This window comes from Poecilia mexicana, unplaced genomic scaffold (assembly GCF_051168715.1).
Source record: "Poecilia mexicana isolate PSO_F unplaced genomic scaffold, ASM5116871v1 scaffold_18, whole genome shotgun sequence".
NCBI lineage: Eukaryota > Metazoa > Chordata > Actinopteri > Cyprinodontiformes > Poeciliidae > Poecilia > Poecilia mexicana.
Window position 1 is genome coordinate 22074893 of NW_028263387.1, and position 18121 is coordinate 22093013.

The window sequence follows — 18121 nt, forward strand, 5'->3', positions numbered from 1 at the left end:
CCTCTCAGCCACAGACAACATACCAGAGACACGTAGGCAAAACTTTCCTCAAGGGCATCTCCTGCAGCACCTTGGCAGCACAACTGGGAGAAACCATTTCGATGCAAATCTGCGAGAAGAAATTAAAAACGCAAAAAACATTTACAATATTAAGTTTATTTTTTAAGGAGAATTATAAAAGCATTTTTAAATCCTCCTAAAAGTTCACGTTTTCTAAAAGGTTAGTCAAGCAAATGTAACTGACTACTTTGATACTGCGAGTCCTCAATAAATTCACAGTAAAGTGATTTTGTGATCCATTTCACAATAACCAAACAAACAGGTTCCGTTATAAAGTGTTTCTTTGCTAGACATAATCATTTGAGCCTTTTTTTTCTGGGATTAAACCCAAATATACAATCTAAAATGCAATAACAAAACAGGAATGAATATTTAAGATAAAGACAAGACCAGAAAACATATGTATGATTTATATTTACGTATTCGTGATTGCACATTTTGCAATTTATTGATTGACGGTATTCAGCATCATGATCATGAATGTAGATATAACTAAACTTATATCTACAGGTGGTTGATATAGACTTAAAGTTTTATTACATTATCTTGTGGTACTCTTGTAATAATAATAAAGTGACAATAAGAACTATTTATTACTTCTTTGACGTAGCAATGATGGCGTCTGGAAAAACATTTCCATTTGTAATAAAGTTCAATTTGTATCATTAAACTGCAAATTATAACTGCATTTAATCACATTTTCAAATCTATTGATGCTTTCATTGAACAAACATTAAAACTAGCAATCCTGGTTACAGTTTAGGAAGTTTTAAACTGGAATTAACTGGAATGACAACAGTAAAAATCATCAAAATAAGAAATTCATCAAATAAACGATAAACATCAAATTCCCACCCCAACTTATATCTGGTAAGCAACAAATATCTTTGCTGGAAAATGATTAAAAATGGTTTAATGTTAAAAATGAGAATATGAAAGGTTTATTGTGAAGAGTGGAGGCGGGTTGAGTTGCTGTACCCTGTTGGTCAGCGGCACGAAGTTGATAAAACTGCCGATGGCAGCGACTTCCTTAATGATGCTCTCGATGAGATTCATATTCGCTTCATAGATCTCCACGCTGACCAGACGCTTCTCCAGGAAGAAAAGCTCCGGAACGTACTGAAAACACAAAACCAGGAGTTTGTTAAAGCAGATCGTTTTATCCAACTGATGCCAGCATCTAAAAAAATAAATAAAACTTACACCACTCGTCCATTTCATCAGAGTCCTGAACATCGTTTCCTGCACAAAATAAATTAAAAGTTAAATACAAATATAAAGGGGAATAAGTGTAAAGGTAAACAAAAACAATGATTGCTGGAGGTTAAAGGTCAGAGAGCATCCTCAGATAATACCTCACTGGATCCAGGATACATGTCCTCCAGCACCAAGTGGACGCTCAGAGTGCAGTTCCTGAGAGAAACCGGCTTTTTCACACAATCTGAGACGAAACTGTGGCATGCCTCCCAGTCACAGAAGAACACAAAGGCCTAGCGGTGAAAGAAAATGTGTTTAAGGTTATATCAAAACCCAAAGGTCAGTTTAAGAGATACAAATCAACCCCAGCTCACGTTTTCCCCAACTTTATCTTTGAAAAATACACATATTTCTGCTGAGCTTATGTTAATATTGTTGCAAATGATTATTTTTCAAATCCAACTTGCTTTATTTTGCTTAATAAAATTACTAATGTCTACTACAGACACATTGTCTCTCTTAAAAATTAATGGAACAACTAGTTTCTGCTAATCTGCTATGAATGGAGCTCATTTTTTGTTTAGGGCTTTAGCGAATTGCTAAGTTTGAAAACGTTTAGTGCATTTAGCTTCCCTTAAATTAATATTTCCAGGTTAGTTGTAAAGAGATACTTCACTCTGCTGTCTGGAAACTTTCAGTTGAAAAACCTGTGAAATGAAGTTTATTCTGTACCCAGAATGAATCGCTGTAAAACAGTAAACAGTTTAAAATCTACTGATTCTGACCGAAGCCTTACCCTGGTCAGTTAGGCTAAATCAGCAAAAGAGTTAGCAATAATCAACTATTATAAACTCAAAACCATGAGTCATGGTGGTAAAGCACTGCACTGCTAAACACATTATCAGTATAGAGTTTTAGCTAAATATCCTGTTGGTATAGCACTTTACCGCTAAGCACCTGCTAAATATTATATTAGTATAGTACTTCAGTGTTAGCTTCTGCTAAATACCTTGTTAGTATAGCACATTAGCATTAGATGCTGCTAAATACTATGTTAGCATAGCACTTTAGTGTTATCTTCTGCTAAATACCCTGTCTTTATAGCATATTAGCTTTAGCTTATAAGATTTTAGGGTTACTTTTTAAGTTTGAGGCGGCCATCACTGCCTTAACGTCATTTAGCCAACCATTATCATCCTTCAAAAGATTTAGACCATCTGTGCGGTTTCTCTCTGTACCGTGAGAGACCTGATAAAGAAACTTGCAGGATCTAAGAGAAAAACATGTAGTCGAGATCTTTGCAGAGTTTGCTTAGTTATCAAACGTTACAATAATTACCCAAAAATCTCATGTAAGACAGCAAAAATCCAACAGATGTCTATAGAGAAAAAACTTGTTACATGTTATTTCACCTTTAGTGAAACAAGAAAGCTAATTGAAACAATAATGGGGTTTGACTTTTGTGCAATAGGCAATCGGTCTACAGGAAGAGCTCCTTACCCTCCTCTGCAGCGGTAGCACCAAGATGTTGTAGTAGAGAGTCTGCAGGTCCTGTGTGGGGAAATAACGCCACACCAGCTTCGCTACATCCTCATGTTTGTATTTTCCTTCTGGTAAACCGGTCAGCATGACGGTGAAGAACTCAGAGCCTGGGTGGGGAGTCGTCTACGGGACGTCAAGTTCAGAGAAAATCAGAAAAACCAAAAATTAAGCAACACCTCTGTTGGCTCATAAACCCTGATTTAGAAACACTTTCAATGCCAACAGTAAGATTCTGATTTCTTATACAGGAAACGGGGCCTCACCAAAATGTCTTCTTCTCCTTGGACCGTCAGAAAACCTAAAAATGGTGTTAAAAAATTAACACAATCAGGGGAAGTCTCCTACAGAGAGCCTGGTGTGTCTGCATCTTGCTTCTCTTACTGGGGATGTTAAACCAGGGACACACGGTTGGGAAGATGTAGGGCGGCGTCATCATGGTGACCCAACACGGCGCCGTGGTGCCCTGAGGAACGCCAGGTTTCACATCTGGGATTCCAGCGCCAGGTAAGATCTTCTCACCGTCTGGCAGAGCTTTCAGCGGCAGCTTTGGTGCTGCATAAACAACGACGGCATCATAGAGGGCGTTTGGTTACTTTTGTAGAAAAATTTGTAGCAGGTTAAACTTTTTCTTGTCCTTACGTTGTGATTTCTTGAGGCTTCTTGGTATTTTCAGCCTGTTGACTGTGTGGACGAAACCCAGTCTCATCAGGCTGCACCAAACGCCGAGGCGATCTGCATCGTAAACTGTCTCGAATTCAACAAAAACCTAAAAAAAACAAAAAAAAAAACAAAAACAGAAATAAATCCATTAGGTCCTTCTCTCTACCTGGCTTTGAATATAAACCTTTAAATTTAATACCTTGTTGAGCAGAGGCAGGAAGTTTCTCACATGACCAATTTTTCTCAAAGCTTTCCTGAGATCAGCGATGTCGCTTGGCGAAATGTTGTGGATGTAGATTATACTGGTTCCATCGTCTCTCATGTTCTGTGTCAGCGACAGCCAGAACAACGTTAAAACAACTACATATATTTGCTTTTCCTTCATTTTTTCTGGTGTTTAGCCCCAGATCTTAAATCATAGTTAGTTCAGACAAAACTTGTAGTTTCACGTCATTTCACCAGACAGAAGGTTTCTCCTCACCAACCTCACAAACTAATCTGTTTATCCTAATCATCCTTCTTCTATTTAATATGTTTTTATAATTACTATAGTTATTGATCCATCTTTTTTCACTCAGATTGAGTCAACTGCTCATTTTGTAAAAAAGTAGAGCTGAATGATATTAGTAAAAATTGACGTCACAATTTTTTTTCCAACTCCGTAAAATAAAAATTTAAGTAATTTAACAAATGTCTTGAATACAACCTTACAGCTGCCAAATTGACAATTAACTCACACTGATCTAACGTCTTTTTGTATAAGTTTTAATGTCTATTTGAGAAATTCTAATATTTTGTGCTGAACATCTGTAAATATTGCAGTGACAATATTATTGCCATTTTTTCTTCTTTCACTGTTATTTGTTTACACTAGAATGAAAAATGTAAGTTCATAACATTTGGCATGTATTGGCTAACAGTTCTTTTTTGTGATATATTGTACAGCTCAAGTAAAAAGTGACAAAGAGTTTTCATATCTTAACCTCCTAAAAAAATCTTTACACAGGTTTGTACAAGGTGGATTTGTTGGAAAATGCTATGTAGTTGCAGCTGCCAAACTGAGCAAAGGTGTTCTTACTTTCCAGGGTCAAACACTGAACGGCAAAACGAGACAGTTCAGCAGCGCTAAATAAGCTCAAGCAAAACAAAACCATCCAAGAATGTTTGGGTTACTTACGAGAGGCGTTAGTCCGATAAGAGATTTATAAAACCCAAGCTGAAACAAAAACAGAGTAAAAATAAAACTTTACAGTGTCTTTACTTTCAGGGTATTAATGTTGTTTAAATTAAGTTTTTTAATGACAGATAAATAGATATTTGATGGTATTGGTTGCAGGTTGACAGGAATCAGGTTGTTTTTATCAGTATTTTAATTTTTTTTATTCTTTTCATGCTTACTGGTGTCATTAGCATGTCTGTTTCCACGATCTGCAAGAAGAGTTTCTTCGATCTGAAAGAGAGATAACCGTGCACTGCTGCGACGACGAGGCCAATTAATGACCGCGCATTTGGCATGAGCACAAAAGCCTGAAAAGACAGAATGTTAGAAAACAAAACTCTATAAAAATTATTTTAAAAAAATGAAAACAAAATTCTACCTTTTACAAATTAAGTCTGATTTTGCTTAAATTTAACACTCATTTGTTACAATTTGATCATATTTTTGATACATGAGACAATAATAACCAAAGTACAGTTTTCAGTTGATGATAGAGGCCAAGCCAATCGTACCCTGTGTGAAAATATGACAGTAAAAATGCCAGAGTTCCACTTCGGTTGCTAGGTAACTGTGCAGTGCCAGTCAAATGTGACTTAAAATTTCAGAGGTTTTTGAAAGGACTTAATTTCCAGACACTGAAAAACATCAACTGCGTGTTTTTTTTGTTTGTTTTTCTTTTAGAGCTTGGGCTGCTTTTAGAAGCAGTTCAGACCCAAATAGAACCACAAAAAGTGAATTTTGCATAAAAAACAGAACTTGTCAAGTAACATAAGTCAATATGCACAAACAGCATGAACATAGAAAAGTAGCGAATCTTCCTGGGAGTGCCTGGCCAGTTTAAACAGACAGAAATCTACAGAACAAGTCCAGCAGTTATCACTTGAATCAGCTGAGGTCAAAGTTCACGATTAAACAATAAGGAACAGGCTGGGGGGAAAATATTGAAAAACCCAAAAGAACAAAATGTAATATCAAAAAACATCTTGATATTCAAAACCTTAGAAAAATTACTGTCATACTTCTGCTAATAGCGTAGCTAATTTTTAGCTTAGCATTTTGACGCTATTGCTAATTTTGAAAACGTTTAGCTCACTTAGCTTCCACTAAGGGTGTGTTCACACTGCAGCCTGAAGTGACCCAATTCCGATTTTTAGCAATTCCAATTTTTTTGCCGGGGCCGTTCACACTGCCAGTAAATGCGACTTATATGCGTTCTGCAGTGTAAACGGGTAAACGGTCTGAAAGTGCGCAGTAGAGGGCACAATAGCGTCAGCGTTCTCAGTGTTCTACCAACCGCCATAAAAAAAAAAATGCTCAGTGTTTGCAGAAGTAAACATGGAGGCTAACGGTGGAGCTTAGCTTACATATTTGAAGTTGTTATCCGGCTGGAGCAGCATATTAACAACTTAATCCTCATATAATCCGTCATGGTTGTTGTTTTCCTCCCACTTGCGCGTATCAGGACACAGAATAGTGAGATTTGTTGAGAATCAGTGACGTTCAGTTCGGATGAATGCGACCTGGACGTTGGGTCGCATTTGAATCGAACACGTATTGGACCTGTGCTGTTCACACTGCCATGAAAAGATCAGATACAGGTCGCATTATGTCAAAAAAAATCGGAATTGGGTCACTTCAGCGCACCCTAAGACACCCAGAATGCTGAGTTTCAACCAAACACAAAAACACAACCAGGTGCTTACCATGCCTGTCTGAGGGATAACGTAGATGTTGTCGTGTGCGTATTGAAATTCAAATTGACGGAGCACATTTACAACTTCCTCCTCTGTGTAGGAGCCGCCATAGTCCACAGGAAGGTTTGTTATCAACAGCAGTGTTGAGTTGAGAGCGTAAGGCTGGAAGAAAAGAATAAAATGAAAGCAAAAGTGGTTGTTATTAAAGCCGCGAAGGCAAAAACCTGAGTAAAATACATAATGTCAAAATTAAAAACATAGTTGAAACTTCAATGACTAATTTAGATAATTTACATGGACAAAAAAAGAAGACATATGGTTCAATGTTTTGATTCAGACTCATGTACTGAATCAAGTTTTAGGATAATTTTTCCTCAATAAACTACATCAAAAAGCCAAAGGGTAAATAAATCTTACTTTGGACGACAGGATAATTCCCGCAGGAACACACTCTAGATGAGGGTCAAAACAAAAATGAAACATTAAAAATAAAAAGAAACGTTCTGTATTTTTTTGAAAATACAAACGGGTTTCTTACTGAAATCGTGTGGCTGCAGGTAATACCAAATCCTCTCGCCAACAGTCACTAATAAGGACTCGACGCGATTCGGAGCTGCTGCTGCTGCGTTTGGAAAACAGGCGACCGGGTTCTTCTGGGTCAGAACATCAACTTCAGAAGAGAAATGATTAGCACAGAGGACAAGATATGTTATTACAGAAATTAAATTTGGGTGAATAATTTTTATTTTTGTAGAAAGAAGAAAAATAAAACATTATGGTGGATTTTTTTCTCTCTAAATTCTTTTAGAGCAGGGGTGTCAAACGGCTATTTGTGGCCCTGGGCTGGCTTTGTGCAACACCCCCCCACCAAAAATATGTGAAATTAAATTTAGCAGACAATCAAGCCTAAAAGATTTTACAGACTACATGCAAAACTGTTTAATAGCTCTGGATCTGCAATTATTTACACATTTCTCTAGTGACTAATGTTTGTTATTGATCAATTAAAACATTGCATGCTTAGTTAATTATTAAGAGGGTTAAAAAATATATATTTTGGGTGATTTTAGTTGAAAAATATATATTTTTTGGCCAGGGAATAATTTTATGTCGATTTTGGCTCATGAGAAAAAGCATAAGTCTTTTATCTTTTATTTCATATTTGAGTTTGAAAGTCAGGTATGGTGAAAAGAATTACAAACAGGTCATCTCCGACATACCTTTTTGATCATTTTCCTCCTCCCCTCCAGTTTTTTGTGATGAATCCAACGGTTTCTCAGCAGAGCTTCCTGCAGACTGCAGTTGAACCTCCAGCTGTTTGGTCTTCAGGTTTAGCGCTGCCAGGCCTGGAGTTTCTCGAGTTGTTGTTGTCTGTTGACTCATCGTTAGATCAGCAGGTTTATCTGCAGTGGTGATAACTTCACTGCCTGGTTGAGGATGTTCAGGTTCAGCTGGGGAGGCATTTGTAGCAGTCACTTCATCTCCTTTGGTCTCAAGAAAATCCATTTTTCTTTTCATCACATTACCATCTGTAATACCTTCTGTCTGCATGTTTGTTTCAGTTGTTGAAACATTTGCCTTCACAAGCCAAGCAGTGTCTTTTGAGAGGAAGGCAGATTTGTCAACCTTTATTTCAGAACTGTCTGTTCTTAGGGTTTGACAAACTGCAGAGAGGTTTTCTGACGACGTCAGCTTGGATGACACATTTATGTCCCTAGATGAAGTTTCTTCTTTTTCTTGGCTGATTTGTAATTGACTTTCATTGGTGTTAAATTGTAAGGTCTTTGCTTTATCGATCTCGGATTTTGAAATCTGACAATCACCTGGACTGTTTTCCATCACTGGTATTGTGGATATCATAAACGACACTGAAAGGGAGGGTTCAGATTCTTTGACGCTAGCTTGATCACATTTACTGAAGTTTCCAAACGCCGTTTCAGAAAGTTTTCCCACTTTACCTTCTGAGAGACATCTAGTAGTTTCATCCAGCTTTTTATTTGTAGATGTTTTTGGAGCCTTGACCTTCACTTTTGCAACCATTTTCTTCCCTTTCTTTGTTTTAGCAACAGTCTTCTTTAACATTTTTCCAACCTTGGTTCCGTCTTCAACTGCAACTTGAGAGCCTTTGCCTTTTCTGGAAACTTTAGTAGCTGGTTTGTATCTTGTGACTCCAGAATCAGGATTCTTTCCAAGGCTTTTGGACTTCTTGGAATCTGGATCCATTCTTGGTTGGATTTTTGGCAAAGTTTTGTCTGCGGTTTCTTGAGCTTTGACGATCGTCTCGTGAGCCTGAAGTGAACCATTTGAAGTTTGTTGTTTATTTCCAAAAGAATCTTCAACTTTCATTAGTTCAACTACTCCACAACATTCAGCAGTTTTATCCAGTGGTTTACTTGCAAATGTTTTTGAAGAATCAGGCTTTACCTTGGTGATAGTTTTATTCTCTTCATTTGGTTCAGGAATAATAATCCTCCTTGTCCCTTTAACTTTCGTCTTTTCTTTAACTGCATCTTCTTGATCTTTTCTGAAAACGATAGGTCCACTTCTTTGATTTGAGAGGCCAAAATGAGGCCTCGTTTCCAGACTTCTGAACCTCAAGGAAACTAATTGTTTCAACGGCTCTTTTACTGATACAACCGACTTCAAAGTCTGTGTTTTTTGCGAGTAAGTTTTGGATTTGGAGACGTGTGATCCTTTGGAAGACAAACGTTTTGCTTTTTTCACAAGTTTTTGATGCAAAGACAAAAGCGTTTTTATCGGAAGAAGGTCCAAGCTCTCAGATGAACCCAGTTTCTTGGTATCCCCAGATTTTCTGTCAAAGACACAAAAATACATTTAAGAACTCAAATAAAAAAGTATTTACTTTCCTGCGAACTTAAATAATATTATGCTGTTGTACAAACTACCCAAACCTTACAGCCTCCAAAAAGGCCTTGACTCAAGTATTTTGCATCAAACAAAGTGTGAATGAGTGGCATTCACAACCTAAGAGCTGAGAACCATAGTAAAACAAGACATGGTAACTTATCTTCGTTTCAGATCTATTATTCATAGTGAATCTGTACAGAAATGCTTAGCTTTATACATGTGTAAAGAGGGGGGATGAGTGGAAGACAAGATATAAAATAAAAATAAAAATTAATCCAGAAGTGGTCTTGAATGCTTCAGCATCTGTTGATACAAGTTAAAGTGGAAGAATTTAAAACATTTTTTGGTGATTGTTACTGCATAATTCATAAAATTATTGAACTAAAAAACATCATAACTTACAGTTTATGATGTTTTCTTCCATGTTGTGAGGTGAAGGAGAGGGCCTTCTTGTCCTGTTAACATAGCACATTGTAGATGGATCAGATTAATACAATCTACAGTCATAACCAGAAGTTTTGGGACTGACAAATGTTCTTTTGAGGCTTTAGGAAAAAGCCAACTGCTTGTTTTTACATTTGATCCATTTGGATCTTCATACTAAACACAATAAGCTTCACACCTGAGAGGTTTGCACCAGCCTCCCATTGTTGATCATTTTACCTTTTGCATAATTTCAGTCTGTCCTCAATGTTTTTATTGGACCTCGCTTGCTTCTTAGAGAGGCAAAGATTTTTCAACAATGAGCTTGAGATGAAATCAGAAGTGTGCAAATTCACCCATATCCCACTACTGCCAATTTTGACAACAATCTCCACACAGGCAGAAACACAAGTTTGTAATGTTTGCTAGAGATTTTTTTTTAAACGGCAATCAGGCTCAACAGTCTTGATTGTATCTGGCCACCTTTGTGGTTGAATTACGAAACAAAATTAGGTTTGCTCCTTTTGAACCAGCGATGTATATCTTCAACTCCAAATCTGAAGCCCTTGAATTTTGAACCATTTGCAACCCACACACATTTTTAGCAATTTATTTAGTCTACAAAAATGTAGGAATGATGAAGCTAACATATCTTAGCTTGATGAATTCAAAGATGCACACTAACCTTGGTCTTCTTAGAAGATCTTGCATGTTTCTGCTTGAGTTTGGACAGTATTTTTGTGGAAGATGGTGATAATTGTCTTCCACTTGATGAATGTATTAAGACCTTCCTGCTTTTGTCCTGTGAGGGCAATCCCAATGATGACTGTGAGGAATCCTCATTCTTTGCAAGTTCAGCCAGTAAAACAGGAACCACTAAATCTACAACATCTTTGATGTTGGACTCTTCTGAGCCAGACTCGATAGCTAGAAGGAGAAGAATGCATGAGAAAGAATTAGCACAATTATAGGACAGATGGAGACATTCTACAAGTAAAGACGTTGCTAACACTTTGATTTTATGGATTCAACAATGTTTTGAGATCAAACCTGAATTTTCCAGCAGCTTGTTTGTCAGGATCTGTACACTGGACTTCTTTTTCTGACAAGACGGCTGCTCTTCTGGAGACGCATGTCTCTTGCGGTTTCTTCTTACAGAAGTCGTTTCCTCGTCACTCTGCTTTGACAGGAATTGTTTCTCATCTCTTTCAAGGAATGATTCACCTTTTCTTGTTGGTGACCATCTTTTATCACCATTCCTTCTTGGGGATGACTGTCGATCATGGTACCTTGGCGGAGACCAATATTTGCAGTCGGCCCTTCTTGGCGGAGACTGGTACTTGTCGTTGGACCTTCTTGGCAGAGACCGATGCTTGTCGTCAGACCTTCTTGGAGGAGACCGGTACTTGTCGTCGGACCTTCTTGGCGGAGACTGGTACTTGTCGTCGGACCTTCTTGGGAGAGACCGGTATTTGTCGTCGGACCTTCTTGGGAGAGACCGGTATTTGTCGTCGGACTTTCTTGGGAGAAACCGGTATTTGTCGTCGGACCTTCTTGGAGGAGACCAATATTTGTCATCGGACCTTCTTGGCGGGGACCGATATTTGTCATTGGACCTTTTTGATGGAGACCGATATTTGTCGTCGGACCTTCTTAGTGGAGACCGATATTTGTCGTCAGACCTAGACCTTCTTGGTGGAGACCGGTCATAAGTACTAACATCTGTCCTTCTTTGTGGTGACCACAGTCTGTCATTAGACCTAGAGGAGTGTTGGCCAGGGCTCATCACTGGAGACCATCTTCTATTGCCACTTCTTGTGGGTGAGAATTGCTCACCATTGCTTGTTGGAGACCATCGTTTATCAGTTCTTTTTGGGGACATCTGTCTCGCATAACCACTCCTCGGTGACAATTGTTTATGATCATATATTCTTGGGGAAGACTGGCGCTCAAGGAATCTCTTTGACCCCTCTTTCTGATCACTTCTTGGTGACGATCTTTGCTCACAACTTCTTCCTCTAGACAACTGCCGTTTGTGGTTCCTTCTTGGTGAAATTGATTTCTTATTTATTCTCTTTGGTGAGGACCATTTCTCGTAGCTTCTTGAACGTGATCGATAACCAGAACGATTATAACGTGGGGAGCAAGAGCGAGACCTAGACCTTGAGGTGCGGCATTGCAGCCTGTTTTGGGAGGAACTACTGCTGGATTGTTTTTTTCCATCTCTTGAGCCGTGGCAGATGGGGCTGTACGAACGGGAACTGGAGCCAGTACTGGATCTGTTTTTGCTATGTCCTGATCTGCTGCTGTATTTGTGCTGTCCATCTCTTGAGCTCCTCCGATGACATGGACTGTATGAGTGGGAACGTGAACGGCTGATGGATTTGTCTCGTCCATCTCCTGAGCTGGAACTGCTGCTGCTGTTTGAGCGGGAACGATGATGCAGGGAGGCTCGGGTTAAAGTCTTAGAACTTTTAACTGCATCCCTAAAATGATTAGTGAACAAGAATCAAATCAACCATTTGAAAAAAAGAAACTTGGCAATGAGAAAAACTTGTTGTTACTGTTGCAAATTTGAAAAAATAGATTACCTTTGCACTTCCCCATCCCAATGAGGGTATCTGTGGGGGGAAAAAAACAACAGCACATTCAAATAAAGGTCTCCTCAGGTACTGTAAACTTTTTCTGAAATAACATAATGTCTCAAAAGTCCACCAACATTGTAGGTTAAATGAGAAAAATTTTATATTTAAAATGTTTTCTTGTTATTTCTTAGGTGTAAATAAAAAACAAACGATACTCCAGAAAACACTTTACCTTTCCAAAAACTTAAAATATTTCTTAAAAACGGCTAAATGTACTAACTGGTTGCGAAGGCGGTTGCAGTTGGCATGGTGTTGGTTGCTTGTCTGGTGGGCGACCCAATCCTAAAATAAACAGCAACAAATAAAGTCTTGTCTTGACATTACATTTGCTAAACAAATTAAGGTGCAGAGACATTTAAGATGGTTTCAATTTAATGCATGAGAGATAACTAAAATAATTAAGTTGCTAGCAGTAAGCAATCACTATTATGAAAGAGGAAGTGAAAAGAAAACACACTTACCTTTAGTTGAGGACATTCTTTCTTACATAAAGAGCAGATGTGTGGAAATTTTCCTGGCATAACTGCTGCATAATCACGCCTCACACCAAGGGACGGCAGATCTGTAGAGGACCCAGCCTTGGCTGGAGGTGGAGGCTTAGAAGGTGGCACATGAGCAGTGTCATTTGTTTTAATGATTGGTTGAGACTGTGAAACGCTAGATGCAGGGTTCTTGGATACAACTGTTGAAGATGGAACGGCATCCGAGATGTGTTGCATTTTGGGAATGAAAGATGACTGAGGATCTGGTTTTGCGGCAGAAGACACATCAGGCTGCAAATCCTTCAGAATCTGCAAAATTTTCTGAATATTGGTTTTCTGTAGCATTTGCAGATTCATCGTTGAGTCTGCAATATTTGATCCTTGCCCTTGAATTTTACTTTCACCACTGGATGTAGCATCTCTGGTTTCATGTTGGGGAACCGACTGTGGCGTATGGTTTTGTTGGGTCTCCAGTTTTCCAGCTGCACTCCTCTTTGGAAAGGCCACAACATTCAGTTGGTTCAAATTGGCAGCAGATACTTTCTGGTCATATGAAGAAACCAAACTGCTGTTCTTTAACTCTGCAAAGCTTAGTTGTGGTGCTTGTTTGCCGTCCTTTACACCAACCCAAGCTGCATTGTGAATATTCTTGACAGACGTATTCTCAACATCTGTAATAGATTTTCCAGTATATGCCCAGTCAAACAGTTTAACTGGTTTAATAATCATTTTTGGCTTATCGTTGGCCGTTTCTGTTTGTTCAAAACCAATGGATCGGGTCAATCCACTCGCCTGGTTCGGTTGAGCTTGAAGCAGTCTAGTCTGATTGATACTTGGAGGATTCACAGAAACAAGAGACTCTTTCTGGTCACCTGAAGAACCCAAATCACCACTTTTTATTTTAGTTAAAGTTGCGAATGGCTCCTCTGTACTGCTGGTTTGAAAATTATCCATCAACAAAGAGTTCCTCTGAATGTTTCTACCAATCGCAGCATGTACCTCTGCATAACCAGCAGCATCTTGCTCATTTTTAATCATTTTCACTGGGTGAAGAAGAGTAGACGAAGACATTTTGTCCTCCAGTATTCCTGGCTTTCCAAAACTAGCTGCATCTACTCCTGTTGTGCTTGCAGTGGATCGAGTCGTAGAGTCAGAGTTGGACTGAACTCCAGGTGCAGTCCTTGTGGCCTTTTTCATGCGAATGCTTTCTAAGAGGTAGGGCAAGTTCTCGGCAGTAGTCTGCTCTTCAGAGTAATTCAGAAGTTCGTCCAGGTCAGCTTTCTCCAGTCCGTAATTTTCTAAGATGTTCCCAGCCAATTGTGGATTACAGTCAAAGTAACTGGGTTGAGAAGAAACTCTTTGATCTTCTGCTCGAATGGCATAAACAGACGCATTTGATGCCAATTTCGAGAAAACTTCGGTCGTACCATTGTGGTCTGGCAACCAGTTGTAGGAGCTATAGCTGGTGCTTGAGAGTTGATGCCCATATGAAGTTGAGAAGGTTGACATCTTTGGGACTGAAATGGATAAGGTTTCTTTTTGGGTGATGGTGAAGAAACCACACTGATCTATAGGTTGGTGTTTGATCTCCTCTTTGTGGGGAATGTTGGAGGTACTTTGCGAAGTTGTCAGATAGTTTTCAGGCCTGTAGTTGCTAACTGGCAAAGGGAATGGCTTCATTTCTCTTTCCGTAGACGAGGTAGGAATCCCAGGAGACACTCCAGGGAAGGTAAAGCTGGATTCAGGTCCATCATTTGGTGTTGTTCTCCAAGAATCTCTCTCAGTTTTCACACTCAAGAGTCCATTTTGCCCCTGGGAGGCATTCTGTGTCCCAGGGGATACGGGGTCGTACATGAGATAAGACATAAGGAAGGTGATGTTTCTCAGAGGTTTAAGGAGACATGTGGTGAGGTAGTTCTGCTGTCAATCACCAACAAGAACAATGTTGTTTAACAGCCAGTGCAGGCTGCAGTCTGTCCTCGAAATCCTTGGAAAAGCCTGTTTAGGCCCATGAAGCAGTGCTTCACTTTACCTTCAGCAGGCAAGACAAACTGAAGACAGCAAAAACAAAAAAACAGTAGGTCACTGAAAAGAAACAAGTGCAGAAACTGGTTAAATTAATCAGAATACGAAACTCATATAGATACATTCTATTAAAATACATTTTATTAAGAAAAAGGTATAAACTAGAGATGTACCAGTTGCAGTTTTCTTGCTGATCACGATTACCGATCTTTAAAAAGCCTGACCTGTACATTTTTGGCCAATACCATTTTTTTTGTCTGAAATGTTGCTAAATGTAAGAAGAAAGTTGTTTAGCTGGTTACAGTGGGGCGAATACTGTTAACTGTTAACTGCAAACATACAGACATGACCTGCTGGTCTGTCAGTCAAACCTCTCACAGGCAGAGTCGGGTATCAACTAGTTACATTTACTCAATTACATTTACTTCAGTAACTTTTCTGAGAAAAAAAAAAAGTACTTTTAGGAGTATTTTCACTATGATGTACTTTTAATTGAGTAATTTTATTATGAAGTATCGCTACTTTTACCTGATTTTCTACCAACTGAATGAAAAACAAACATGCTTTTACCAAAAATTCACAGATTTTTCACTGAAAGAAATTGTTTTGGAAAATTTTTATTTTGCCTGATTTTATTATTTTTGTGAATTATAATAATTTTCATCCTAAAAAATACCAAAATTTCCACTTAACTTGATATTTTTATGTTTATTTTTCAATCCCTTTTAAGGCTCAACACTTGGCATATAATCTCATTTATTTTACAATAAACATGCACTCATTTTTTTTACTTTTGACCATTTCCACTACATTCCACATACTTTTAGCCTTTTCAGAAAACAAAGTTGTAAATCAGGTTTGCTAACAATGTAGGCAGAGACCATCAGATAAGAGAGAAGTTGGACTCAGAAGTCATTACTCAACAGTGACTGAAGTCACAAAGACAAGAGGGCCTCTGATTCTCAGTGGGAGATTTACTGTCCCTGCTGCGAGCCTTTGGTTCAATTTACAGGTCGAATCTGGGATAAGTCTTTTTTAAATTCAGACAACATATTCAGAGTGTTATAGTTATGTGCAAGACATATGTTGGTTATCTGAGTAAAAATATAACAAATTATGGTTTCAAAATCACTCAAATTTCACATCATACTTTGCCTACTGTTAATTGTTTTTCCTGAAAATCCAAAGTAAGGATTGGTGAGACCAACGTTTTCTCCATGTTTTCTCCAAACAGCACCATCCTACCAACATTTTGCTGCACACAGTAGGTCAACAGGCTAACAGGAAGTGTCCAAACTTTTCCCAAGAAACACAAATTCGGCTATTTGGACATTTTTCTAACGTCTAAAACACAGAAAGTAATGATGTACACACTCAAAAAGCTCCAACATGCTCTTTTTTTTAAAGGTAATATTGCATTAAAAATAAAATTTTGCAAGCAATGATCACATGTAAGTGAAGAAGACTGCAGGGAAGCTACCTGAGCAGATAGCCTAACTATTTAACAGCTTGTTAGCCTTTTGTTTCTCTAAAAAGTCCACAGCTGCGAAAACGTTATAATTCTCCACAACAATCACCTGTGCTCTTCTTGCGTTAATAAAACGGCAGTGAAGATGGCCTCAGTTTTGCAGCAGGGAGAATAACTAATAATCATAATGTCGTTTAATGTTTGTGTAAACACGCTGAAATTTTTATTCGATTTTATCATACTGTGTGAATCTCATCCTAAAAATACTCTAATTCGCAACTCGGTTCAACTCGGTTGCTGAATTTTTATATCACTCTTAAATGCAATAAAAAATTGAAATCCTCCTCAAAGTTTCTGTTTACATGGATTTAGATACATTAGATTTTTCTTGCATCTAAAGCTTTTCATACAAATAAAACTTATGCACATTAACTCCTTTGTTTTTCACCAAATGTCCTTTATCAGAAGTTTCCGTTGTTATTTATAACCAATACTTTTCGACAAAATGTGGATTTTCAGCCACTTTTTAAACTGGAGAAAAACTCGAGGTTCCCTGTAGAGGTGAACATGGGGAAAAAAATGTCTCCAAAGGGACAAAAACCCACAAAAAGCAAGTAAGTAAGCAGGAAAATCACTGAACATTTCTGTCGACTGCTGTTTGCAGCAGAAAAAAAGGAAACTTTTTACAAACTTCGAGGATTCTTTCCAGAAAAAACTCAATCACTGGCGTACATGATTGCTTTAACGACAGTAAAAACCAATGGCATGTCAATATATTCGTGCATAACCTTTAAGAAGTGCAAAGAAGCATTTTTAGTACAACGTCTTGCAGCTTTTTACCTTTTGTTTGCAGGGTTTTAACTCGCGTGGAGAGAAGCATGGAGACGCTGCATACAGGAGGCGTGATGTTGCTTTGAGCGCTGCGCTCTCTATTCTTCTTCTTCTCCGGTTAATTCTGAGTGGATGACGATGCGACCCTACTGCCCTCACTTGGATGGAGGAGTGAACGGCACCATTTAATTTCGCACATAAATAGAAATGTTCGCTTAACTAGAAGTCTGAGTACTTCAGAGATTCATATATCGCCAAACATTATCTTAATATGTCTGTTTATGTGTTTTAAAAATAAAAACGCTGTTATTCGGGGAATTCTTTCTTTTCTTTTTTTTTGTATTTTCGGCTACATTCCATTTTTTCTCACATCATTGTTCGTATGATGTCACATCCGAGTTCGGCGCGCGGGAAAAACCAGAATTTCCGGGAGAGGAAATTCGGAACTAGGAGTGACGTCACACACGAGTTCACGGTGTTCCAATTATGTCGTAGAACTTTTTCGCTAAAAAGATTTTGTGCTGAGTTGAGGTGGTTTTTCGGCCGTATCGAAAAACGTGTTTTCGCAAAGGAAACACGTTTCTCATCACACCAGTCATGTGATCATGTTACAAAGACAGGAAATGGTAGGAGGATAATGGAAAGCATGTTTTTTTTTTAAATTACTTATGCATAAACAAACTTATTTATATGTGATTTTAATTGCGTTTCTTATTTAATGGAAACACTGCATTTGTGATATTGTATTTTTTAGATGACAGAGAGACCCCAACTCTAATGTAAAATGAAAAAAAAAAACCCAGATAGATATTGGATGATTATTACCGGTTTCAAGTATTAATATCACAATAACAAATTTTGCTGGACGATAAATTATCTCAGAAGTTATCAAGATAAACGATAATAATGTCGTTTTGACACTATTTTCAAGCAACGACACCATTTGACACCATTTGTGCAATAATAGCATTATTGTGACATGTTCTTGCAATAAGTTTGTTGCAAGA

General features: G+C 38.2%; 1 protein-coding gene across 1 annotated transcript in view; it reads right to left on the minus strand.

Annotated features, from left to right (window-relative positions):
- Window positions 1–17751, minus strand: part of LOC106914599 (uncharacterized) — a 39545-nt gene extending 21794 nt beyond the window's left edge. The window contains exons 1-22 of the mRNA XM_088015271.1: window positions 17124–17751; window positions 12770–14841; window positions 12529–12590; window positions 12255–12284; window positions 10714–12149; window positions 10349–10590; window positions 9643–9695; window positions 7593–9184; window positions 6911–7042; window positions 6790–6824; window positions 6382–6534; window positions 4858–4986; window positions 4637–4675; window positions 3659–3784; window positions 3439–3565; window positions 3181–3351; window positions 3063–3097; window positions 2758–2922; window positions 1416–1550; window positions 1264–1302; window positions 1039–1179; window positions 24–109 (exon numbers count right to left, since the gene is read on the minus strand). Coding sequence (XP_087871397.1) covers window positions 24–109; window positions 1039–1179; window positions 1264–1302; window positions 1416–1550; window positions 2758–2922; window positions 3063–3097; window positions 3181–3351; window positions 3439–3565; window positions 3659–3784; window positions 4637–4675; window positions 4858–4986; window positions 6382–6534; window positions 6790–6824; window positions 6911–7042; window positions 7593–9184; window positions 9643–9695; window positions 10349–10590; window positions 10714–12149; window positions 12255–12284; window positions 12529–12590; window positions 12770–14656 — 6815 coding nt within the window. The 5' untranslated portion in view covers window positions 14657–14841; window positions 17124–17751. The remainder of the gene's footprint in view (window positions 1–23; window positions 110–1038; window positions 1180–1263; window positions 1303–1415; window positions 1551–2757; window positions 2923–3062; window positions 3098–3180; window positions 3352–3438; window positions 3566–3658; window positions 3785–4636; window positions 4676–4857; window positions 4987–6381; window positions 6535–6789; window positions 6825–6910; window positions 7043–7592; window positions 9185–9642; window positions 9696–10348; window positions 10591–10713; window positions 12150–12254; window positions 12285–12528; window positions 12591–12769; window positions 14842–17123) is intronic.
- Between the last annotated feature and the right edge of the window lie 370 nt (window positions 17752–18121).